This window comes from Crocuta crocuta, unplaced genomic scaffold (genome assembly GCF_008692635.1).
Source record: "Crocuta crocuta isolate KB4526 unplaced genomic scaffold, BGI_CrCroc_1.0 scaffold97, whole genome shotgun sequence".
Taxonomy (NCBI): domain Eukaryota; kingdom Metazoa; phylum Chordata; class Mammalia; order Carnivora; family Hyaenidae; genus Crocuta; species Crocuta crocuta.
Genome location: NW_027531999.1, coordinates 8654339 through 8681899, shown reverse-complemented (window position 1 = coordinate 8681899; position 27561 = coordinate 8654339). Strand labels below are relative to the sequence as shown.

The window sequence follows — 27561 nt, the reverse complement described above, 5'->3', positions numbered from 1 at the left end:
TGCCTTCCAAATGAGGAAAGCCTCAGACCTCATACACACAGATATGCAGATACAAGAGTGCTTGGTCTGACTGGATGGAGAATGCTGACTGCCTGTCTTCTAGAGAGACCAAAGTCCAAGTGGACCTTACAAACCAGCACTGCATTTTACAAGTAGATACACTGAACAAAAAGAAATCAGATAGTTAATACTATTAAAAGTTTCTCCAAAATTGCCATCAAATTAATTTCTTAAAGAAATTTCCATATTCCCTTCCATAATTATCACTGAACCTCTCTATGCTACGAATATGTTAAATATAAAACAAGTGAGTCTAACCTCAGAGAAAGAATATATAATGTCACAGGTTGGAGCTTATCACCAGTCAGCAAACTTTGACCACTTTTATCAAATGCCTCAAAGCACATCTATTACTGTACTGTCAGGCATTCCTATACACTATTAAAAGTATTGCTACCTGTGAGTGGGATGCAATATGGAAACATGTAAAATATGTCATCAATTATAGGGACTTCAAGCTTTTCCTCCTTTACAGTTTCTAGATTATCTAGATTTCAGTAAAATGAACACTATGTGTAAATCAATTAGGAACTCTATAAATACATTATTATCAGTTTGATCCATTAGTACTTAGTTGTTTAAATCAAAGGCTGAAAAAGTTTATGTAATTAAAAAGCTCTCTGTCTACCTGTGGGAAGAATATTTCCCACATAGCTCTTGCACTGACAGTGTCAGTTAGAGTCAACTGTTCCTGGTGGTAAGCAACAGAAATAGTCACTGGGCAATTAAATCACACTCCTACTAATGGAAAATCAAATTTTTTATTTAATAAGCAAATGACTCTGAGGCACCAGGGTGGCTCAGTCAGTTAAGTGTCTGACTCTTGATCTTGGCTCAGGTCATGATCTCACAGTTAGTGAGTTGGAATCCCACGTTGGGCTCTACTCTAGCAGCACGGAGCCTGCTTAGGATTCTCTCTCTTCCTTTCTCTCTATCCCTCCCCAACTTGCACTTCCTCTTTCTCTCTCATTCTTGCAAAATAAATAGATAAATAAATAAATATTTAAGAAATAACCAAATGAATCTGTTCTTCGATGCTATATTGATCAGGGGCTCTCTGAGCATAGTAGCTAGTATAGTAGCTGCTCCCTGCATTTGTGCAAAAAAAAATAAAGCCAGTACTTATTTTTTTAAGGGCCAGTACTTATTAATCTGTAAGTTCTCAGCCAGCTTCAGTGTTATTTTAGTAATAGCAATGGTAATAATAATAAATACTATGTACCAAATCCTTACTACATGCCACATACCATGATATGTTGCATTACAACATTTTTGCATTAAAATCTCCTAACAACCCAATGGGGTAGGTTGTATTATCTTTGTTTTGACTGAAGCTTAGAGATGTTAAGTAACTTCCCAATGTCCAAAACTTGTGCAGAGCTGAGATTTAAACTCAACCATTTTGGCCTCAAAACCCACGCTCTTCCCCCTATTACGTGTGTGTGTGTGTGTGTGTGTGTGTGTGTGTGTGTGTGTGTAAAACAGTAGAGCTGATTACTGTGGGTTTACTCTTAGTGCAGGTGATAAATGGCAATGCCTGTATTATAGAAGTGGTCAAAGAGTCTAGAATCTTGAGCCCAGCCTGAAAACTAGCTATATGTGCTTGCTTTTTGGTGATCCTTTGTATTTGTAAAAAGTTATATGTGTGATTTCCATATTGAAAATTTTTCTATAATTTGACTTCCTACAGGTAATTACTTTGTAGTTGAAGTCAATATTTAATCAACCTAATGTGTCTGATTACTTTTTTAAAAAAAATTTAATGTTTATTTCTTTTTCAAAGACAGAGAGAAACAGTGAATGAGCAGGGGAGGGGCAGAGAGAGAGGGAGACACAGAATCTGAAGCAGGCTCCAGGCTCTGAGCTGTCAGCACAGAGCCGGATGCGGGGCTCAGACCCATGGATCGTGAGATCATGACCTGAGCCGAAGTCAGCTTCTTAACCTATTGAGCCACTCAGACACCCCAAATGTGTCTGATTACTTACAGAGATGGATTCTTTACTGATTTTCTTGGCTTTAGCAACAATGCAAAAAAACACCATAGGAAAGAACTGTGGAAACATAAGCCTTTAAAATATGTATTAATTTTCAGGTTCCCCTCCCACACTATGCAAACGCATAGACAAATGTCATAAGAAAATCAAGATGACAAATTACTCAACCATTAGCTTTCAAAAATTCCGCTGATGTAGTCCTACTTGGAGAGATTCAGATGCATTCTGACAGAGCTTTTGCTCCCAGAGATGAAATAAAGTATACTCTCAGAGAGAAGAGAACAGTGGGAGAAGGGAGCCCGTCAAGCACCTGTCTAAGGCATGCAGGAGAGAAACCCAAGCCCTCTGCAGAGCCAGCACTGCTGTCAGCCCAGAGCCAAGGCATTGTGTAGAAGCTGAGGCAGAGCTGCTTTGACCTTGGTGTCATTCTGTGGGTTCCACCATTCACCAGGGGTCAGTCCACTGTCCATCATTAGTCTAGTTTGAAGTATTGCTTGCATTTGTCCCAAGAACCTTTTCACATTCTTCTGATTGACCATCTTTTGGAAGCAATCCCTCATCTAACAGCTCAGGACATTCATAAACACCATTCTGTTCCCCCCATCTCCACTCCAGATTGGAAATGAGAAGATTTGTAGTCTTTGATGGATGATAGTAGAGAGCCTTGGCTGCTTTGTGGAGTGATGTTGGTGACGGCTGAAAGAGAAATGTTTGGTCCAAAGAACGCAGGATTATTTGGAATCAATGTGAAACCATCCATTGAGCCAGGATGGCAGAGAAATGCACTACCCCATTACAGAGTCTTAAGAAGTGTGTTGTCACAGGCAGAGAATGTTAGAGGCACAAGAGCTTGGAGAATATCTAATCTCACCCTTCCACATAGCAGAGGAGGCCCAGAAAGGAGACCTGACTTGTTTGAGGTCAAATAGCTGGCTAATGCCTTAGCCACAACCAGTAATAAGATGTCTTGAGTGAGTTTAATTCTCTCTCCAATTCACAGCACAGACAAATCTGGCTTGGGAGCTCTTTCTTTGGGTTTTTCCCAGATTCTCCTTCACGGCATGTTAAGTCAAATAGAGGACCCACTTCCTAAGTTCTTAGAAGCCCAAATTCAATAGCTCACAGTGACATCAAGGTTAAATTTTTGTTGGATTTGTTTATTATCATAAGATACAGTGAAGACAGTTTTTAGATGGTTGGGAGAGCCATACTGCTTATAGACAATTTCTCTTTCACAGAGACTATGAATAGACCGCTCACACTAGCCCATGGGGGCCTGAAACCGAGCACCAGAATGCATTTAATTGTATCGACTAAAGCCCAAGCTTCCTCCTTCGTGATAAATGAGGAACTGACCTTTCTTAGAGCTATGCCTGTGTTCTTCTGCTCTTTCTCCAGCGAAAACTTACTTTACTAGAACTCTTACAGGTGGAGAAGCAGGGGTGGACACTTGCTCAGCATTTCTCTCACAATCACTTCGTAATTTCCTCTCTACACTGTTTATCGCTGGGTATTTCAGTGGCTTCATACCACTCATCATTATTACACCAACAAAACTCATCCGGTTGCACTTTCTACATTGGCTCTCCTTGGGCTTCTGTTTCCTTTATAGTTTTCTATTTTTAGAAACTTTTTTTTTGAAAAGCTCATTTTTAGCACCACTTTATGTATGTCTTGTATTTAAAGTTGCTTTTTGGGGGCAGATAAACAACAATTTAAAGACTTCTCTTATAGCTATTGATGGAACATTTCAATAAAATCTGTTTATAAGGGAGCCAGATATTAAATAAGTCAAAAAAGTTTTCTCATAAATATTAGGTTGACTCCTGATTAACATTTTAGATTCTTATTAACGTTTCACACATTGTTTCTGTTCGACCAATTTCAGAACTTCATGAAAAAGTTGAGTGGTAGGTTGGGTAATAGGATACCACGATGGGAGCCTTTTTTCCAAGGCTGGCATGTGAATAAAGTACCTGCAGATCATAAAAAGAAACAAAATAGCTTTGAAAACAAGAATTTTCACATTGCTCACAGCACTGTGTAAACACTCACGGGTGTAGGGCTGTTGGATATGGGGGTCTAAGCCATAAGACTCAGCCAGTATTCTCAGCGGTGTGATGTCCCCTGTTTGTGACCTAGAACATCTCTGCTTTGTGTGCCTTTCCTCTGACTGAGACACTTTACTTTAGCAAAGGAAATGAATTTCATTAATAATGTATCCATTCTGAAGACATTACTAGGGAAGCCAGCGCTGTCCTCACCACCGTGTGTGCTGAGCATCTTGCATCTTGCTTCCTCAGGCAACACACAGGAATTTGAAATGAAAGGGTCAAGTTGTGCTGACCCAGAGGCCTCCCTCAGGAGGGAAGAGCAGGATTCATCCCCATGGCCTCTGTAAAAGTTCAGAAAAGGCCAAGGGAAGAAACAGAAGTGAGAAAACCTTTGGCCCTCCCCTGATGGCCTAAAAGATAGGTTCTCAATCCTGGGTGCACAAGAATCACCTGGGAGAGGTGGGGGGTTTTTGTTTGTTTTTAATGTCAATACCCAGGATCCACTGCAGACAAAATGAACACTCAGTGAGACCTGGGTGTCAGTATTACTTAAGTTACTCTGATGATTCTAATACATGCAAATTGAAAGTCACTACTTTACAACAAGGATCACAAGCCTAAATGCCCACGGATAACCAATTAGGAGGAGCGTGGTGGGCTAAGAGCAGAGAGGAGGCAGTGGCACACTAATGAAGCACATAAGAGGGAAGCAGCTCCTGACCTCTGGCCAACTCTTGTCACGCAGGAATGTGACACCATTTTGGCATCTGTTCCGATTTTTAAATGTGCATAACTAATCATTTAAAAATTGGGCTGTGTGATACATGCTACAACATGGATGCGCCTTGAAAACATCATGCCAAGTGAAAGAAGCCAGACACAAAAGGCCATGTGTTGTATGATTCTGTTGATGTGGAATGTCCAGAACAGACACATCCACAAAGAGAGAAAGTAGGTTAGGGGTTGCCAGGATCTGGGGGGGAGGGGAGCATAGGCAGTGACTGCTTAAAGGGTACTACGTTTCTTTGGAGGTGATGAAAATATTCTGCAATTAGGGGCGCCTGGGTGGCTTAGTCGGTTAAGCGTCCGACTCTCGCTTAGGTCATGATCTCGCGGTTCGTGGATTCGAGCCCCGTGTCGGGCTCTGTGCTGACTGCCAGCTCAGAGCCTGGAGCCTATTTCAGAGTCTGTATCTCCCTCTCTCTCTGACCCTCCCCTGCTCACGCTGTCTCTCTCTCTCTCCTAGAAATAAATAAATTTTTAAAAAAAGAAAAAATATTCTGCAATTAGTGGTAATGGTTGCACAGTATTGTGAAATGTATTGAAAGCCACTGAATTGCACACTTCAGAACGGTGAATTTCATGCTGTATGAAAAATGGTGAATTACATGCCATACCTTAAAAAAAAACCTGAGAGGGCACCTGAGTGGCTCAGTTCTTTAAGCTTCCGACTTTGCTCAGGTCAGGATCTCATCGTTTGTGAGTCTGAGCAAAGCACCAGGCCCTGCTCAGAGCCGAAGCATGGAACCGGCTTCAGATTCTGTCTCCTTCTTTCTCTGCCCCTCCCCCGACTGCATTCTGTCTCTCAAAAATTAATAAATGTTAAAAAAAAAAAAAGGAAAAAATTAGGTTTTGTGGACCAATTCAGAGAAGGCCAAGGAAAACCATTTTATAGAAGCCAGAGTGGGACTTATGGTGTAAAACCACATGGAGAAAAAACAGGGTCCACAAATCAGGCTGCAGTGTTTTAAAAAGCCAGTCTAACATAATGTATGCCTCCATATCCTTCCAGGTCTGCAACCAAACTGGTAGCAAAGCGGTGCCTGCTGTACCCTTTTCATCTTCAGTCACACACAAGCTGGGTTTTTTCCTTGATAGGTGCTAATGCAGAGCTGAGTGGCTGCCAGCCTATAAATAGAAGTAGGAGCCCCTGAGGCGCAGAACGAGCTGCCGGCTGATGAAACTAGCATCTGTTACTGCTCTCCCTTTCTGTTTTGTTACTGAGGGAGAGAGGGGTAAAGAAAACAGACAGTAATAACCACACTCATTAATTGTTTCTCCTTTATCAATTGCTTTTTTCCCAGTGCGTCCCTTAAATTCACAATCCCTAATTTATCATCCCCTTCAGTAGGGTTTGTTACTCTTAATTACTCACAGCATGTTAAAATCATGACGACTTCTGTGAGGCGATGGCTACAACAAAGACAGTAAGTGAAAAACAGCTCTTCAAAGAGAGTTTGACGTTCTGTTCGTCTCTGCTAGCCTGGAAATACACTTCCAATGGCAATGGCTTACGAGCTCCCCCAAATCCTACTTTACCACGGATCAAAGTGAAGTATTACTAAAAACAAAAATAGAATTGCCCACCATCACTTCCATCTTCTAAGTATCAGGCCATGTTGCAGAAATGAGTGGATCTGACTGCAGATTAGATTCAGACTTTCCTTACCTGAATTCTTCTCTGTAGTCATTCCTAATATACTCTGCTAAAGTCTGGCTGTACTGCAGGCAGCTCTTGAGGATGGAAAACTGCTGATACAGCAGAACGGCTTGGCTGGGACTTAGCAGCCCAAATGAAGCTGCAAGTCCCTTTACCACTTGTTTCACAATACTGGCCACGAAAGTGATCTAAACAAGAAAAAAAACAGTTATAATGTAGGCTGCATGCCACCCATAAGGCACCTGTTTCAGCTGGAGCGTCACCTAGACATCTAGGCTGACGTCCTCCCCTCCCTTACACCAATACTGCACTGTTCTCACTGAAGTGGTACTCAGAGAACACCAGACCGTACACCAGTTGGGTTTACTGATCGCCGCTCTCAAGCAGGATCGGAATCAATGCTGACCATCAAGGAAATGTGGTTCCAATGTAAAAGGAGAACACTGGAAGCAAGAGTGGGGACAGAAGAGGAGCTTGGAAAGGTCTGTGGCCTCCCCCAGGAGGGAAGACAGTCTCTCTTCTCTTCTGTGAAGAACAAATGGCCCACGGAAATAAATTTCCTGGGACTTTCAAAGAGGGTTCCTCCAAGGTGGTGGTTCTCAAAATTTAGTACACATAGTATAAAAATCACCTAGGCAGCTCACTAGACATGTGGAATCCTGAGCCCCGCCGCAAGGTACTTACCATAAACAATTCCAATGGCTTTGTTCCACAGACAACATCTTGACAAACGCTAAGTGAGAAAGCTAGGAAAACCAGGCTTGACACAAACAAATGATGTTGATGTCACTGTTAGCTAGGGTTTTCATTGAGAATATGCTATCTTTTCCGAGAGGGAAAGCCTCCTCCAAGGAGGCTTGGTTTGTCTGGCTTGGTTTGTAGAACATGTGACTCTTGATCTTGAGATCATGAGTTCAAGACCCATGTTGGGTGTAGAGATTACTTAAACACACACACACACACACACACACACACACACACACAAAAGGGGTGCCTGGGTGGCTCGGTCAGTTAAGCTACTATAAGAATAGAAAGGAACACTAGTGAGAAAGAAACACTAGTATACTTTCAGGCTCTAACGAGCAGGTCCCTTTGAATGCCCATTAAATTAGTATCAATAAATGTATTGCCTTTTCTATTGATGCTGCTTCTGGCCCTTCCTAAGTAAAACAGGTGGTTTGAAGTGGGTTTTCCCTTGGGGCACCTGGGTGGCTCAGTGGATTAAGCATCTGACTTCCGCTCAGGTCATGATCTCACAGTTCGTGGGTTCAAGCCCCACATTGGGCTCTGTGCTGACAGCTCAGAGCCTGGAGCCTGCTTTGGATTCTGCGTCTCCCTCTCTCTTTCCCTGTCCCGTGTTCGTTTTCTCTCAAAAATATAAAAAAAAATTTTTTTTTGAAGTGGGCTTTCCCCATTCCAGATCTGTTTACACACATATTGACTTGATACTGTCAGGCAAACACAGATTGAGGTGAGAGAGTCTGGAGCCGTAGAACAAAGCAATGACCATTTGGGGATTAAACTTTCAGCTTCTTTTGCAATCTTGCTCTAACCAAGTAAGTGAGGCATCCAGAGCTGACTGACATGTGGGTATATTCAATGATCACAACAGTTTTCTTGCGTGCACGTTTCTCTCAAAAGACCTGCTTCCACCCGTATAGAACTGGGTTAATATTGAAGCTTTCAACAAGACTAGCGGTTCTTTTGCCCCCCTTTCATCCTGGCATACGTGATGGTCACAGACTGGCTTCATACTCAACTCCATTCCTTTGGTGAACCAACCCTAGAAGTTGATAAAGAAACTTCCCTATGGCTTGGAGCCCTTAGTACCCTGACTTCACACGTCTGTTCAGATGAGAGGGTCTGCAGCCACTGCACAGAAAAAGTAAGGCTCTTGCATCTTGCACATAAGAGCTTCTGTTGCTGTCGATGACTAGAACTTTCTGACACTCCTCAAAGCAGGCCAGAGACTAGTTAGCATCTGTGTGCCGCTAGAGGAGCCAAGTTCATGGGCTCAGTCTCTGTGTACAGCAGCTGGCTGTACTATTTTGGCCCTAACCAGATTTCTGTGGGATCTGGCAAGACAATCTGGATTCCCCAGGAGAGATTCAGAAAAGGAGGGAACCACTCCTCAGGTCAACAGAAAGAGAACATATCTCCTGTCAAATCCTCCATTAGCAGGTTTACTGCTTTTTGAAGAGAACTCCAATTAAATTTATGTTGATTGAATGTATGAATATATGAATGAACAAAGGAAAATTAAGTTTGGGGAGATGGGAGGAGATTCTGGGATCTATTATGTGCCCAGCACGACAGACATAGCTCCCACCCTCATGGCACTTGGAGACTCTTTGAGGAGAATGACATCATGTCGGCCTTGATACACTAGGTTATGCTGTGGTAACACATTTCACAAAATATTGATGCTTTGCTGAACACAACAAAGGTTTATTACTTGCTCACACTGTATATCCCCTATGGGTTGGTAAGGACTTCAGTTCACTGTAGTTACTCAGGACCATATAGGATGATGCCAGTCACCATGCCAGAAGGAAAGGAGAAGGCGGAGAAGCATGAACTTGCTCTGAAACCTTCTGGCAAGAAGTGACACAGGCTACTTATGCTCACATTCCACTGGCCAAAGCAAGAACAGAGACGTACCTAATTCTAGTGAGGAGGGAAGTACAATCCTACCAGGGGCCTGGAAGAAGAGAGAGCCAGAATATACATGGGCACTCCTAACTACCACAGGAAAGAACCAAAGAGTAACAAACAAATGCCGACTGCAACAGTAACAAGTCTCGTGAAAGGAAGGAAGAAGACACCAACCTATGACTATGTGTGCCAATAACGGGGAATCTGACCTAGTCAGAGGTGAGAAAATCACCCCCTGCCCCCGAAGCCTGTTCAGGAAAGAGCACTGAAGCCTGAAGGATTAGTAGGAGTAAACTCACTGGGAAAAGGAGGGAAAAGCATTTCAGACAGACAGAAGGAACAGTGAAGGTCCTCTGATAGACTTGGAAGTGTTGAAGGTGGGCAGTGAGTAAGAGGCCCCCATAATTGGGAGAGTGAGGGACTAGATGAGCCTTGTAGACCATCTCTTTTTTTTTAATGTTTGCTTTTTGAGAGAGAGACAGAGACAGAGCCTGAGCAGGGAACGGAAGGGACAGAGGGAGGGAGACACAAAATCTGAAACAGGCTCCAGGCTCCAAGCTGTCAGCACAGAGCCCAACATAGGGGCTCAAACCCATGAACCTTGAGATCATGATCCGAGCTGAAGTGGGACACTTGACTGACTGAGCCACCCAGGAGCCTCTAAGTTTAGTTTTTTGTTGTTTTTTTTTTTATTTTGAGAGAGAGAGAGAGTATGTGCAAGCAGGGGAGAGGCAGAGGGAGAGGGAGAATGCCAAGCACTGACAGTATGGAGCCTGACACAGGGCTCAATTTCACAACCATGAAATCATGACCTGAGCTGAAATTAAGATTTGGAGGCTTAACTGCTCCATGCTATCTCTTTATCATGAGAGATCTGAAGCAAGCCATGACATAATCAGATTTCTTTAAATAGATCCCTTCCACTAGTCTGGTGGGAAGGTAGGACAGACCATGTAGATGTGATTGTAATATCAAGGAGTCAGCGATACTATGGGCTAGGATGGTGGCTGACCAGACAGAGTTCCCCACTGATCCCAAGTGTTAATTCATACTCGCCAACTCTTACTTGCTGCTTAAGATAAATGTTCATTTTGGGGCACCTGGGTGGCTCAGTCGGTTGGGCGTCCGACCTCGGCTCAGGTCATGATCTCATAGCTTGTGAGTTCGAGCCCTGTGTTGGGCTCAGTGCTGACAGCGCAGAGCCTGGAGCCTGCTTCTGATTCTGTGCCTCCCTCTCTCTGTATCTCTCCCCTGTGTGCACTCTGTCTCTCTCTCTCTGTCAAACATAAAGATTCAAAAAAATTTTTTTAAGATATGTGTTCATTTTTTTCACTTACATATACAGCCAATATTTTAATATATTCTATTTTCTACAGAATATATTTTAGGGCTTTTCATTAAATAAAGATCATATTTAAGATATCATTTCAGGGGCAACTAGGTGGCCCAGTTGGTCAGGCATCCGACTCTTGATTTTGGCTCAAGCAATGATCTCATGGTGGATTGAGCCCCTTGTTGGACTCTATGCTGAGAGCACAGAGCCTGCTTGGGATTCTCTGTCTTCCTCTCTCTCTGCCCCTCCCCCACTCATGCCTGCACATGTGCACACTCTCTCTCTCTTTCAAAATAAATAAATATTTTAAAAACTTAAAAAAAAAGATATCACTTCAGTACTGTAAGCACTCAGGCTCCGAATGTAAGAAATGCTTTATCTTCGATAATAAAATCATCAGATTTACATTTTGCTTCTGTTTTATAAATGTGACTACTTATAGAGAAAACTTGTGTTTTATTAATTATTAAGCACGGGAGCACCGGTCTAATTAGCTGTGAGTGGTGGTTTCATTTTTGTGCCTTGGTACTTACAAAGGGAGGACAACTTTGTAGGAAGGGCATCATCCAGCCAATAGCAAACTCTGCTGGTCCCAATCCAAGATTTCCCTAAAAGACTCAAGGAAATTAAGAAGGTATTCATGAAGTTCAAGTTGTATGTGAAAGGATATTCATTCTCAAATACATTTTATCTTGATTGATGAAATCTTTAAAATTGGTATTTAGAAAAAAAATTAAAATCAGTATTTAGGAAAATAAGCTGATGAATACTTAAGAGCAAAGGTAGTATCATTTAAGTCGGACAATTTTGGAGACCATCTCTAATACAAGTATATTAAAGGTATATTGTTAATCATTTGATATATAATCATAGATATATATAATAGTCATATGATATATATAGCAATCATACAATATAATATGTGTAATAAAAGTATATATTGTACCTGCTGAAAGATAAGAAGTATCTCATATAAAAGTGCCGTAGCTGCATCTATATATTCCTTGATAAGGTTCTGTAACTAGAATTTTAAATAATAATCAATGTAATATCATTGGCAGAGCCAGAAAATGGTAATTTCTCCTGGTTACCTTTAGGTACTTATGAAAGAATTTTTGATTAACTGAAAATATAATTAGTGTGGTCAGTTTTCCTATTCTGTTTGGTTCAGTCATTCTCAAAAGAAAAAAAAGCTCTCATAAAAAAGACTACTTGAGGTGTCTGGTGACTCAGTCTTGATTGAGCCGACTCTTGATTTTGGCTCAGGTCATGATCCCAGGGTCGTGGGATCAAGCCCTGCATTGGGTTCTGCACTGAAGGCATGAAGCCTGCTTCAGATTCTCTCTCTCTCTCTCTCTCCCTCTCCCTCTCCCTCCCTCCCTCCCTCCCTCCCCGCTCCCCTACTCATGCTTACTCTCTTTCTCTCTCACTCTCTCTCACAAATAAAAAATATTTTTTAAAAGACTACACATTGGATAATTTCTTAGAAAGTGGATCAGGGAAAGAAGATAAAATACTAACACACAAAAAACTGCACACTTGATTTGCAAAATCATTCAGATCAACAACCCTACATCCTTTAAAGAGTATTGAAATATGCTCCCTAGAATTAAGGTGGGAGATTCTCTAAGAAATGTAGCCTTATGCCCAATGTGAACTACAACTCCCTCTTTAAAATGGGTAAATATAGGGCTTAGAGATCTTTTTTTTTTCTCTCAAGAATTCTAGTTAGTGAGGCTCTCTTCTAGCACTTGGTGCATGAGAACTGTGTGGGCATCCTACAGGCTAACACATTTTTCCTGACAGTATTCTTTGCAAGGAAGAGCTCTTGCTTGAAATTTCACACTCTGTTAGACCTTGGAACCAAAATTTATATGATCTGCATGAATAGCCTGGGTGCAAAAGATCACCAAGTCCAAAAGCAGGAAACTCAGACCTATCTATTCTGCCCACTAGATATTTTTATATGGAAATACCAATGGCAATCCAGTCGACTAATCCAAAACCAAGCTCATTATTTTCCCCCCTTTAAAAAAGATTTTTTTTAATGTTTATTTTTGAGAGAGAGAGAGAGAAACAGAGAGAGATAAAGCGCAAGCAGGGGACGAGCAGAGAGAGAGGGACACACAGAATCTAAAGCAGGCTCCAGGCTCTGAGCTGTCAGCACAGAGCCCAAAGCAGGGCTCGACCATGAACCTTGAGCTCATGACCAGAGCTGAAGTTAGACACTTAACTGACTAAGCCACCCAGGCACCCCTCATCATTTCCCTTTTGAAGCTACTCTTCTTGTTTTAATTCTTATTTGACACCCCAGCCAGAATCTAAAATTCATCTAATCCTCACAATTTATTTTCACATCAACCTATCAGTGCAATTTCCTCAAAATTTCTGGAATCTATCCTCTTTACAACTACCATCCCTTCTCTTTTCTTCATTAATTTATTCAACAAATATGCATCAGACCCTGTACTAAGTGTTGAGGATACAGTGGGTAGCAAAGGGACATGGACAGTATTCTCATGGAAGACAGTGGAGAACAAACAACAATCTAACAATCAAATAAATAAATGCATAGTTGTTAACTGAGGCAAGGGCTGTGAAAGAAAAGAATGGGAAATTAGGAGGGCTCTAAAAAGAAGCCTAGTCTCATTTCAGGGGTCAAGGATAGCTTCCCTCTGCTCTATATAATTCCTCACCTGCACTCACACTAGCTTCTTACCCCTGCCTGAATCTTGCTTCCATGCTACTCTTTAATCCCTAATCCACTTACTCCACTGTTGAAAATGGTATTATAGACACTCCATATAGTCTATATTATTCAGATATATGCATATTATATTCTTGTTATATTTAATTAACATCTATCTCTCTAACCAGACGATAAACTAATAAGGGCAGAGGTTGTATCTATTTTGCTTCTTGCTTGTACCCCACAGTCTAGCACACTGTTTAGCTCACAATAGATTTTCAACAAATATTTATTGAGTGAATGAATAAATGTAAGAGTTTTCTAAAACAAAACTGTATGTTTAAGAACTATCAAATCATGCCCCATCCTTTTTTTTTTTTTTTTAAGTTAATTTGAGAGAGAGGGAGAGAGAGCACAAGCAGGGAAGGGACCAAAAGAAAGGGAGAGAGAGAATCCCAAGCAAGAACCATGCTGTCAGCACAGACCCTGACATGGGGCTTGATCCCACCAACCATGAGATCATGACCTGAGCTGAAATCAAGAGTCAGGCACTCAACTGACTGAGGCACCCCCATGTCCCATCCTTTAAAAAAATTGTGTGTTGTTCTGCTTGAAATAAACTAATAAACCGATTTACTCTCTCAGAATATGTGCTTTCTAGGTAGTTTGACACTTCTAATGTTTCAGTAAAACTTTAGAAAAACAAGTAATTCTCACTGAGTTTGCACTACTTAGATAGCTAAGGAGATGATAAACTAAAGCAAGAGAGTCAACCCTAAAATCTCTTAATGAGAGTGCTTTTTTACCACTGGACCTTACTATGGAATTACATATACATAAATATTTTATATAGAGATAAACAGATTTATCCAATACATGCTGAATACGATTATTTTCCTTAGTTTACATACTTAAAAATATAAAATGGATATATTAATATTGACAGAACAGCTGTCTAAGTTTTGAGGTTAATGGCAAAATATTTACTCTGAATTACATTTATATACTGTACGATGTCATAGTCTACAACAGAAATCCAGAGCACCCCTATCTATTATATTTAGTCTACCCCAAAATTCTCATCATCTTACCTCAGCATCAAAAGACATCTCAACTAAAGTTGAATCAGCCACCAACTGGGTATCAAACACAGGACAAGATTTTGGAATCTGAGGTTCACTAATTAAAATTACCAAAAGGTTAAATAATGCTCCCCTGAAAAAAAAATAGAAGGCAATTAATAAATAAAGTTTGAAAAGAAAATTAATAAAGCCAGTTTGTAGACACTGAATATAATTACATTTAAAAGTTTAAAGCATTAGGGCACCTGGGTGGTTTAGTCAGTTACGTGTTTGACATTGGCTGAGTTTATGATCTCATGGTTCTTGGGTTGAGCCCCACCTCAGACTCTGTGCTGGTGGTGTAGAGCCTGCTTAGGATATTCTCTCTCTCTCTCTCTCCCCCTCCCCTTTCCCCATTTGTGTGCTCTTTCTCTCTCTCAAAATAAATAAACTTTAAAAAAACATATTATGTATATGTGATACATGCATATTATTTTTTTTTTAAGTATAAAATATTGCAGACCATTCTTGACTGAACTTTTGGATCCTTGGACAATCAGACAATTAAGTAGTGATAAAAATTTAAATCAAAATATAATTTCTTGGTCTTTGGCTCAAAGCAAGTATAGCTCTAGAAGTTTACAAAGCTTAGTAAGCTTAGTAAGTATGGACTTAAGGGAAATTTAGGTGATTTCAGTTAATGCAGTATTTTCCAAAGGGCTTTTCCCCCCAAAGGGTTTTTTATGGCCTATTAATTCCAGACAATATTATAGTTAAAAAAAAATAGATTATTTGGTTGAAAGAGGCTTAGTAAATACTTGGTTAAACCAAATTCATGGTAAATCTTTACTACTAGACTTCTCAGAGGCTTTAATATACTCACATGCACTGTATATCTCTGAGACAAATAAGCCACCATATGAAACACTTCTTAAAATGCTTATCTGATCACAGATTTTTTACTGTAGAACCCTTTTTAAATTCTTTGGTTGAAATATAGTTAACATATTAGCTTCAGGTGTACAACATTAGTGATTCAGCAATTATATGCATTATCAAATGCTTACCACAATAAGTACAGTTACCATCTGTCACCATACAAAGTTATTACAATACGATTAACTATATTCCCTATGCCATTCTTTTCATCCCCATGACTTATTTATTTTATAGCCGGAAATTTGTACCTCTTAATCCTCTTCACATGTTTTACCCATCCCCCCACCCTCTTCCCATCTAGCAACCACTAGTTTCTTCTCTGTATTTATGAGTTAGTTTCTCCTTTTGTTGTTATTTGTTTGTTTGTTCATTTGTTTTGTTTTTAAGATTCCACACATAAGTGAAATCATATGGTATTTGTCTTTGACTTACTTCACTTAGGATAATACCCTCTAAGTCCATCCATATTGTTACAAATGACAAGATTTCATTCTTTTTCTGGGTAAGCCGCATTCCATTATATACATATCACCTCTTCTTTATCCATTCATCTATGATGGATATTTAGGTTGCTTCCTTATCTTGGTATTGTAAATAATGCTGCAGTAATTATAGTGCATATATCTTTTTGGATTATTATTTTCATTTTCTTTGGATAAATACCAAGAAATAGAATTATTGGATCATTTAGTACTTATATTTTTAGTGTTTTGAGGAACCTCCATACTGTTTTCCAGAGTAGCTGCACCAATTTATATTCTCAACACCTATGCATGAGGATAGAATTATTTTTTTAACAATGCATTTCAGAGGCTTACTGTTCCACAGAAGACTGTTAGTTAATAAAACTAGTATTAAACTTTAAGTCTCTTGCTTTCAAAAGTGGTGTACTATCCATTAATCTACACTAATAACTCAGTTAAATTGTTACTACATGCTTGAACAATGCACACTATTATTTGAAAATAAAAAGGCACAAAAAAAAAATCACAATCCAAAGCAAGGATTCTGAGGAGATAGATAGATCTTCATATGTGTTATGCAATCCATATCTGGTTGAAAAGGAGCTGAAGGCAGACTACTAGGAAAATCAGTTGCCTAAGTGACGACTGTATCACAGTAGCTTTGACAGACAGGAGTAGTAGAAGAATTTACAGCTAGGACTATATAAAAATCCTCTATAACCATATGCATAGAGGTTATAATGGAATAAAGGAGACTATAAACAATCCCTGTTTAGTAATATTTGAGGCTTCCTAATCTTTTTTTAATTTTAAATTAAAACTTTTTTTTAACATTTATTTATTTTTGAGAGACAAACAGAGCACGTGTGGGGAGGGGCAGAGAGAGAAAGGGAGACAGAATCAGAAGCAGGCTCCAGGCTCTGAACTGTCAGCACAGAGCCCAACAAGGTACGCAAACTCAAAACTGTTAAATCCTGACCTGAGCTTAAGTCTGAGCTTAAAGAGCTGAGCCACCCAGGCACCCTGAGGTTTCCTAACCTTTTTACAATCACTTAAATCATTACCATGATTAGAAGTTCATGATTAACCAAAATTTTAATAAAAATAGAATTCCCCTCCTTTCTCCAACTCAAAAAGCAAGTCAGTTCTCATATCTGCAAAAGAAGAGTCATGTCAGCACACTTCTCAAAAAAGCAGGATATGTCCTACAGGATATTTGCTAATGTTTTATTCAGGCTATTTTCAAGTAGCCAATCTTACTTTTAGAAGACCCTTCCAAAATCAACAAAACATTCCATTTAGAAGCTTTTCTTGATATTAAGTTTGAAATGACATTCCACTTTCTATTATATTTAATTAAAGTCCTTTATTTTCAGCAATAGCTTCTTTTAAAAGTATCATATATCCAGGGCTAAGGGAAGGAACTCTCAAAGTCTGAATCACTTGCTGAGATAATACATGAATTCAACCATGAAAGTATTAAAATATGAAAGGATTATGGCACATTTCAAGAAGAAATACAATGGACTGAGTTGAACTAATAAAGTCTCTACTTAAGAAAAAAAATAAAGAGGAAAATACTGAAATGATTAAATGCTTTTTTATTTGCTCAAATGGAATTTAATTTGAATCTACCCCTTCTGCCAACACTATTTAAAATCCACTAGGTCAGTAGTAGATAGAAAAAAATTTAATCCGAATGGTAGTTTCATCTCGAAAATAAAGACTTATATTATGGGACTGACATCACACCCTTAAAAACTGATGCCAATAGCTGTGATACTTTCATTGGTTAGATTGTTATTCTTTCCAATGTAAAAGTTTTGAATGTATTGCAATACATTTTTATACAGACTTTGAAAGGCAAACTCATGGTCTCATAAGGCAGTCTATGTTATTGTGGTAGGCAGAATTCTAATATGGTTCCAAGATTGCAGCCCCCTTTTTTATATACCCTAAATAATCCTTTTCCCTTAAGTATAGGCAGGACTTGTGAATATATTAAGCTATTACTCCTGTGGTTATGTTATGTTAGATGAGAAAGGTGAAGGGATTTTGCATACATAATTAAGGTTCCTAATTTGTTTACTTTTGAGTTAATCAAAGAAAGATTATCCTGGGTGAGCCTGATTATCGAGTTGAGCCCTTTAAAGAGTGCTTACGCCTTCCCTGAGCTCAGAGATAGTCTCCTGCCAAGAAGCAAATCATCATAAGTTTATAGCTATAAAGAAATTAATTTGGCCAACAGAAACCCAAATGAGCTTGGGAGATGACCCCAAGCCTCCAATGAGATAGCAGCCCCAGCCAACACCTTGCCTGCTGCCTTGTGAAAAGCAGAGCCAATGATCCAACTGCCCCAACTGCCCCGATTTCCTGACCCACAGAAACTGTAAGATAAGCAATTTATAGAGTTTTAAGTCACTGAGTTTGCAGTAATTTGTTACAGGATTAATAGAAAACCAATGCAGTCATATTAGACACTTACTGTGCTAATTTATGCTATGGGTAACATGACTTGACCCTGTGCATATCAAAATTCGCTGAAAAGCTAGTATTAAAACCAGACTGTATTATAGCAATATAATATATGCACCAATTATATGAAAAGAATCAGTCGTATCAGGAAAGAGGCTTGTTGTAGTAGGGCTCATGTGTCCAAACCAAATTAAGACAGAACAATTAAAATAACACTTTGCAGCAGAAATTAGTAAGAGTGGTGGTTTTTCACTTTGGATAAAGAAAGGTAGGGACCAATAGGTGTACAAAAAGGTAACATGATTCTGCAATAATTCAGTGTGACAAAAGACAGAAATTAAGAAATAATCTTGAATCTCTATCCTGGAGATTGGGGAAATACCAGTGCTTTCAACTACATAAAAAGTATAAGGGCACCTGGGTGGCTCAGTCAGTTTAAGTGGCCAACTTCAGCTCAGGTCATGATCTCAGAATTCATGACTTTAAGCCCCACATCAGACTTGGTGCTAACAGTGCAAAGCCTGCTTCAGATTCTTTTTCTCTCCCTCTCTCTCTGGCCCTTTCCTATTTGTACTCTCTCCCTGTGTCAAAATAAATAAATAAACTTCAAAAAAAGAAAGTATACAGAGGGGGCACCTGGCTGACTCAATCAGTAGAGCATGGGACTTTTGATCTCGGGGTTGTAAGTTCGAGCCCCACATTGGATATAGAGATTACTTAAAAAAAAAAAAGTATACAGAGAAAATAATAGAGTGTGTCTTACTTGTTCACTGCAAAGCAGGGGTCAAGAAACTAAGGCCTGAGGCCAAATAATGCAGAGCCTATTTCTATAAATAAAGCTTCATTGGAACAGAGCTGTGCCCATTCATTTATATATTGTCTGTGACTGCTTTTCTACTACAGTGGCTAAGTTGAGTAGTTACAACAGAGACTATATGGCCTGAAAAGCCAAACGTGTTGACTCTGTGGCCCTTTACAGAAATATTTGACCATCCTGATACACAGTATAGTATGCCCATAGTCCCTGGCACATACCAAGTTGCTTAAAAAATGTTAATGAATATAATCATTAAAATTAATTTATAAAGTTCTCTAATAAATAGCCAGAACAAAATTACTAACAGTTCTTATTCTTTTCCGTGGTTCAAATGTTTTAGAGCCCATGCTCTCATTTTTCTTCTACCTTCTACTAGAGAAAATATAGATAAACTGTTGATAAGGGTTAAGGTTTTAGTCAAAACATTGGCCTAGCATGTAATTCATAGTCTATAAATCATATAAAAAAGTCAAGCAGATAATATGCAAAATATGCAAATACATACTTTCTGGGGCAAAGAATGCTGTTATCCCCCTAGTTTACATTCTTTCATTCTTTCTTTTAATAATAGGTATCCCTATCACCATCCAAAGTTTAGCTAGGTACATAGCCATGTAACTACAGATAACATCCTGTCTCTCTTGTAGCTATATATGGGCTTTTGCCTAAAGTTCTCATCCGCAGAATGTGAGCAGAAAAATCTTATATGCCTCATTTAAAAAGGAAATTTGAAGGGTACCTGGGTGACTCCATCAGTTAAGCCTCCTCACTCTTGACTTCAGCTCAGGTCATGATCTCACAGTTTGTGGGATCAAGCCCTACATTGAGCTCTGCACTGACAGCATAGAGCCTCCTTGAGATTCTCTTTCCTCCTCTTTGCTCTTCACTGTGCATGCACTCTCTCTCTCTCAAAATAAATAAGTAAACTTACACTATAAACACTTTTTTTAAAAAAGGAAATTTGCTTGCCTTCTACTTCTCTTCTTATATTGCACAGCATTCAGTGAAGTCTCGAAGGTCAGCCAGTTTCAATCATAAGGACAAACGTAGCATAATAAAAGATATCAGAGCAGGGCACCTGGGTGGCTCTGTTGATTTGAGCATTTGCCTTCAGCTTAGGTCATGATCTTACAGCTTGTGAGTTCAAGCCCCACATTGGCGTGTGCTGACAGCTCAAAGCCTGGAGCCTGCTTCAGATTCTGTCTCCTTTCTGTCTGTGCTCTCCTCTCTGTCTCTCTCTCTCTCAAAAATAATAAACATTAAAAAATATTTTAAAAAGATGCCAGAGCAACAAAAGGGAAGGAACCTAGGTCTCTCACTGATCTCCTAGAGGAAAGTGTGACTATGTACTCTGGACTACTGTGTGAAAAAGATGTAAATTTCTATCTTCTGTGGACCACATATTTTAGCATATCTTTATTATAGCAGCTTACCGTATATGTTAATAAACCCCCAACATCATTCACTTCAACATCACATAGTTATATATATGAAGCTACTATAACTTCTGCATTTGTAATGTAATCTTTCTGTTCTGTGGGTATAAGGGCACTCCGTAAAATTCTAGTTGAGAACCCTGGCTTTTAATGCATGATGGGGCTTATGGTCTCTTTCAAGTTCAGCAGAAAATGACAAAAGATAAAATTATGCCAGAAAAAAAATCTTTGTGCCCTTAATAATCCAGAGAGACAGAGAGCACTCACGATGTGCCAATTAATCTGTTCATCACAGAAGGAAGTGGAAAGACAAAAGAGTTTAATATACTTGCAAGGGGACTGACTAGAGAAGTGAAAGAGCTATCAGCTTTGGAAGACACTCAATAGAGTAGTTAATGGGTTGCAACTACAAGGTCCCAATGTCTTCTAAAAAACCTTACTTCTTTGCTGCCAGTGTATTCAGGCGTGATGACTCCGTTTCTGTTTCTCTGAACATCAGTCCCAGAGTCTGTATAATTTCAATGCATGCCCTAGAAAACAAAGAGAAAAAAGCATGGAAATGGCATGATTGCATTACAAGTCCAGAATTTCACAAAATCAGTAATCCTTGATAGAACTGCTCTCAGATAATCTTATAGGAAAAAGTACAAGAAGGAAATTCTGTATGTCAAATTGTCAACATTGGTTGACCACTCTGTAATTGCTATATAGTAAACACTCAGAAATATTTGTTGAATGAATCAATACCTGAATGTCAGGATTAAAAGTCATTTTCATATTGTTTTTTATCCTTAGCATTTTTTTTCCGGTAACCACACAGTGCTTTAAAGTTATTTTTAATAATTTTAACTTCTTCAGGTAGGTAATATTTGGCTCAAAATTTCAAAGGTAAAAAAGGGAATACAGACACCCTTTCCTCCAGACACCCATTTTTTCCCCCTTTGGGACAACCAATATTACTAGTTCCTTGTATAGCCTTTCTTTAAAAAGTAGAACAAAAATGGTGGCACCTGCCTGGGTGGTTGGTTAATCATCCGTCTTGATTTCGGCTCAGGTCATGATCTCACAGCTCGTGGGTTCAAACCCTGTGTCAGGCTTCTCTCTGAGAGTGAGGAGCCTGCTTGGGATTCTCTCCCTCTCTCTCTGCCCCTCCCCTGCTTGTGGTCTTTCTCTCTCTTCTCTCTCTCAAAATAAGTAAACTTTAATAAGTAGAACAAAATGAATGCTATTTTTACAAATTTATGTCAAGCAAAACTTGCAGCACCATTAATCATTAATATAGTAAATATTTTGTCCAGTGCCTTCCATTTATCTTTAACACGCTAGGGGGAAAATTTATGATTATCCAGTTAATACTTACACCAGCTCATCAGCCCTTTGGCTTTTATTTTGAAGTGTGCTCTTATCCCTAGACTGTGGCAAGTACTCATGAAGTTTGTTCACTAGGAAATAGAAAAGGTCACTGGTCTGTGAAAGCAAGCAGGAAAGAAGACGGTAATTAAGATATCAGTTGGTAAAACCCTACCTTTACATAATAAAAATATGAAGAAATTCTCTGGGGATGAAGTGAATTATAATATTGCTCATTAATATTAGCATAATCCACACTGAAAACACTTTCACTTACCACCAGCAGACCACTGTCTTGGTGAACAGAGCCAGAGCTAAAGCCTAGGTGTGAAGCTAAGAGATGCTTACTAGGCTTGGCTCTCCAGTTAATATTAAAGGCCCTCCAGAAGTGGGTGTATAATCTCAGGCAAGTCATTCAGTTACCTGGGGATACTATATTAGATGGAGGCTCCTGTAATTCCTGTCTTTCCAAAAATAATTTGGCCTTTGTGAGGATACAATGAAATAAGAGCTAGAAAAACTTAAAAATGTTTGCTAACCGAAAAGCAAACTCACAGCATTGGTATAGCCTAATGAAGATGGTGAAGAATGATACTAATAATTCTGTTATAATACAGAAGATTACCATCTCTGTCAAAGTAAACACAGACTTAAGAGTGCAGGAACCAATTGTTTTGTGCTTCTATGCAGTCTCTTGAGATAAATCGAGCATGAAGTAAGCACTGGCCCGTGAAATCAGGCAAGTTGGTACTAATAAGAAATGTAATGTAATTGCTTCTCTTTTCTGTTCCTCTCTTGTTCATTTTTTCCTCAGGACATTTGTTTACTAGTGACAAATTAGACTCTTTGTTTAGACAGACATTATGGGTGCCTTTATACAGGTGACCTGGCATGAGAAGAGGCTGAGGATGGCAGGTGGAGGAAGGGACAGGAGGAGAAAGAGCGGGATGTATAGCAGACCCTCTCAGAAGTGCTGCTGTTTACTTGCTGCCCTGGTAAATTAGCACAGGGTGGTGGCTCTGTACACTAGCTGTGGTGCCTGGTTCTTTCAGTTCACATCCCAGTTCTGCTACAGGTTAGCTTCGTCATATCTGGCAAATTACATACTCATGTCTAAAATGGAATTAATGTCACCTGAAGGGGTTGAAATAAGATACTATTTGTAGGGGCGCCTGGGTGGCTCAGTCGCTTGAGCGGCCGACTTAGGTTCAGGTCATGATCTCAACGGTTCATGAGTTCAAGCCCTGCGTCAGGCTCTGTGTGACATCTCAGAGCCTGGATCCTGCTTCACATTCTGTGTCTCCCTCTCTCTGCCCCTCTCCTGCTCATGCTCTGTTTCTCTCTCTCAAAAATAAGTAAACATTGAAAGAAAAAAAAAAGATAGTATTTGTAAATGCTGAATAGTGCTCAGCATATCATAAGTGTTTAATAAATATCAGCTATTATTGTGATCTCCCACCTGCTCACTAGTTCAGGAATTTTTCCTCTTAAAATACCTTCTACTAACCTGTAACAACATGAAGAAGTCTTGAAACTATTATGTCAGAAGAAGCCAACACAAAAGAGTACATAGTGTACAATTCCATGTTAAGTGGAATCCTAGGACAGGTAAAACTAATCTATAGTGACAGAGAGCAAGCAGTTGCCTGAGGCCAGGGCTGGGAAGAAAGTGGCTGCCAAGGAATGTGAGGTAGCCTTTTGGGGTGATAGAAATGTTATGAACCTTGATTGGGGTGGTGGTTAAGTAGGTGTACACATTTGTCAAAACTTTTTAACTGAACCCTTAAAATGAGTGCATTTTTTGTATGTAAATTATATCCCAATAATTTCTCCAGAGAAGATACATATGTCCACTAAGTACATGAAAATACTCAACATCACTAATCATTAGGGAAATGCAAATCAAGTTACAAGATATCACCTCACACCCATTAGGATGGTTACTGTCAAAAAATCAGAAAATAACACGTGCTGACAAGGATGTGAGAAAACAAGAACCCTTGTGTGCTGCTGGTGGGAAGGTACAATGGCACAGCTGCTGTAGAAAACAGTATGGTGGTCCTCAAAATATAAGACGTGGAATTACCAGGGGCGCCTGAGTGGCTCAGTCAGTTGAGGGTCCGACTTCGGCACAGGTCATGATCTCACAGTTCGTGGGTTTGAGCCCCGAGTCGGGCTCTGTGCTGACAGCTCCGTCTGGAGCCTGCTTCAGATTCTGTCTCCCTCTCCCTCTGTCCCTCCCCCCTCTCACACTCTGTCTCTCTTTCTCAAAAATAAATAAACATTTTAAAAAAATAGAATTACCATATAATTCAGCAATCCCACTAATGGGTACACTCCCAAAAAAACTGAAAGGGTCTCAAAGAGATATTTACACATCCAATGCACAATAGTAATACTCACAATAGCTTGAACATGGAAGCAACCCAAGTATCCATCAATGGGAGAATGGATAAGCAAACTGTGGCTTATACTATCATGCCCGAATCGCGAGTCCCCGGAGACCTCCAAGGAGCCGGCATCGATGCAAGAACAAAAGGGTCTTTATTACAAGCTCGAGCAGGGGCTCACCTGTCTACTGGCACAGCAGCAGCAAAGTGAAGCCCCGAAGAGCGGCAAGCAGGGTTTTTATGGGGGAAGGGTGGGGGTGTTACCGTGCACACGTTGTGTGTTTTGCATCATTACATAAGCACCAATCATAATTGTACAGCACCCATAGTAACAGCATAGTAACCGTTTTGACCATTCAGTATCTGCGAGGCATCCGTTACATTTGGCGGGACCCAATCATGACCTTTGAGAGTCTTTTAAAATGACCAATTATGAGGTGGGCTCAGAGAATCTACCTGGGGCTTCTGCAAGCGGTGATTGATTGGCAAGTTTGTACAAAGTGACTACCTGCAGCTCCCCACCCTGACTCGTCTCCAAGACTACAGGAATGTTACACATTTCTTTTGATTGGCAGATCCAAGGGCAGTCCGAGAGTGGCTTCAGCTGAGGCTTTTCCTGGAACTGGGACTACGTGCAGCCTGAGGTTGTTTCTAATGGAGGACTTAATTTCAGGCTCCTCAATAAATACAATGGAGTATTACTCAGCCTTAAAAAGGAAGCAAATTCTGACATACGCCACAACATCAATGAACCTGGAAGACATACTTAGTGAAATAAGCCAGTCACAAAAAGACAAATACTGGATAGTTCCACTTACATGAGATGTTTAGAGAAGTTAAATTCATAGAAGCAGAAAGAATAATGGTGTTGCCAGGGGCTGGGGGAAGCTTAAAGCACACAATGGTAAGTAAGAAAAATCTGCCAATAACAGTAGTAAAAAGGAGACTTTCTGTGCTAATTCTTGAGGGTAGGAACTGTATCTTACTCATGCTCACATTTCTAATGCCTATTCCCATTCCTGGCCCAGAACAGGCATGTAATAAATATTTGCTGAATTGTTAGAAGGTGCTGAGAGATGCCATAGAACTGCATTGTCCAACACAGTAGCCACGGTCACATGGCACTACTTATATTTAAATTGATTAAAATGGTAGGGTGCCTGGGTGGCTAAGTCTATTAAGTGTCCAACTCCTGATTTTGGCTCAGGTCATGATCTCACAGTTCTTGAGTTCAAGACCCACGTCAGGCTCTGCACTGACAATACAGACCCTGCTTGGGATTCTTTCTCTCTCCCTCCCTCTCTCTTTGCCCTTCTCCCACTCACAATCCCTCTCTCTCTCCCTCAAAAATAAACATTAGAATTTTTTTTTAATTTCACATTCCTAGTCACTGGCCACATTCAGTGAGGCTATTGGCTACTTCATTGAACAGCACAGATTAAGGAACATCAAAGAAAGTTCTGTGATACGGAACTGCCAAAACAGATCAGAAAGAGGAAGGTTCTAAAGTTCCCAATGGAGGATGACAGGAAAGGCGAAGAATTGCATTTGAGCTGAGCCTTGAAGAATAAATGGGTAGGATTTTAACAGGAGAAAATGGAAGAAAAAGCCTAGAAATAGCAGCAGGGGAAAACAAGGAGGGGTTGGAAAGGACAGGGTGTTCAAGTCATCCTACGGGGCTGGAGCTTTTAGAGGAAAGAGATGAAGTGTGGGGTTGAGTGAGTTAGGCCTTATTCTCTTTCTCTGTATCTTTCTTCGACTCCACAGCCAAGGCCACCCGCATGAGGCTCACTGTAAGATTGGACATGCTTAAACGACCTCCAGGCCAACACTCTGATACTCAACATCGACACCCTTCTTCCTAGTCTAACCTGTAGGTGGTACCTCAGTTCTCCTACCTAGACATCTGCTTTAAAGCCAGTCCTCTGATTGTGTCTAGTTTATCTAAGTGAAAATCTCTGGGCCCAGTGCTAAGTCCTTTGCCAGTTGCTAGGTTTACTCTGGACAACCTTTATATCCTTGCCACCTCCCCTACCTCATTCCATGATTGCCAGACTATAACTGAGCATATCTTCCTGGTGCCAGATGTTTTTGCAGACATTTGGATATAACCCACACACGTGCTGAAAATGCCCGGAGCTTTCATTTTGCACGCTCTCTGTGCAGAGGTCACTCTCCCCCTTGCACACTGTTGGGAGCATCTACAGCAGGGCTGGTTTGCCCAATGCCTGGACTATGTAGATGTTGGCCCCTTCCTGAAAACCCACCTTGCTAAAATAAAAGTCATGCCTGTCCAAATTTGAAATCTGTGACAGAAGTCATTAGTGGAGAACCTTGAAAGCTAAAGCCGAAGTGTTTGTACTTCATAGGGAGAGCCACAAGAGGTTTTTGAGCAAGCAAGGAAATAAAATCAGAGTTACAGATTAAACTGATAACCACGTGTGGCATGGACTGGAGAGATATATTTAGGAGTGGTATAATACCAGTTTCCTTAGCCTTTCCCCATAAACTCCATTCCCTTGTTCATAATCACCTTGAGTGGTCATTTCGATGCCTGTCCCTATATTCTCCACAATCCCCTGAAGTTTTGGAGTCAAGACCTGGATGTTATATTCCTAACAGGGTGCATCCAGGTCAAGCATTTACGTAGCACAGCATCATTGTTACCTGTTTCAGAGTTGTGGGACATTTGACATAGTACTCTATGTAGCTAATAAGCCCTCCAGTTAGGGTAATCAACCATCCCAGTTTGCTTGGGACTATCCTCGCTTTTGCACTCAAAGTCCCATATCCTGAGAACTTCTTCAGTCCTAGAAAAGCTGTGACAGTTGGTCACCCAAGTGTGGGCAAACCTGGATGTTTGGTCATCCTACATGCAAAGCACTTTGAATCTAAGACCAGGACTGTCTTGTATGGTTGGGGAACTGTGCACTCTACAGCCACTCACTAAAATGTTGGCAACTCTGAGACCACTGGTCAGAATTAGGATACAATGTATAGCCATCAACAGGAGCTCAACCCGAGGCCGGGCCTCATTAGCACCGCACCAGTACTCAGCAGAGCTTCTAAATACCTTCCCCTGAAACTGAAATGAAACTAAGTCTTAACAGAGTAAATCTGTAACTTGCTGAGTGACAGCTAGGTTGATTTGACTCCCTAAGAGTCCCCTTTTTAAAAATAACAGTCCTGGGGCGCCTGGGTGGCTTAGTCGGTTAAGCGTCCGACTTTCGCTTAGGTCATGATCTCGCGGTTTGTGGGTTCGAGCCCCGCGTCGGGCTCTGTGCTGGCTGCCAGCTCAGAGCCTGGAGCCTCTTTCGGTCTGTGACTCCCTCTCTCTCTGACCCTCCCCTGCTCACGCTGTCTCTCTCTCCTAGAAATAAATAAAACATAAAAAAAATTAAAA

At 40.3% G+C, this 27561-nt stretch overlaps 2 protein-coding genes across 5 annotated transcripts in view; one reads left to right on the top strand and one right to left on the bottom strand.

Annotated features, from left to right (window-relative positions):
- XPOT (exportin for tRNA) overlaps positions 1-27561 on the top strand; it is a 161151-nt gene that overhangs the window by 28389 nt on the left and 105201 nt on the right. The window lies entirely within an intron of this gene.
- The window catches only part of CUNH12orf56 (chromosome unknown C12orf56 homolog), a gene marked incomplete at its 5' end in the record, with an annotated part of 86526 nt that continues 61722 nt past the window's right edge, over positions 2758-27561 (bottom strand). The window contains 7 exons of the mRNA XM_077775271.1: positions 2758-4031; positions 6559-6737; positions 11071-11145; positions 11484-11558; positions 14318-14441; positions 20859-20948; positions 21779-21885. Of these exons, the coding sequence (XP_077631397.1) occupies positions 3905-4031; positions 6559-6737; positions 11071-11145; positions 11484-11558; positions 14318-14441; positions 20859-20948; positions 21779-21885 (777 nt within the window). The remainder of the gene's footprint in view (positions 4032-6558; positions 6738-11070; positions 11146-11483; positions 11559-14317; positions 14442-20858; positions 20949-21778; positions 21886-27561) is intronic.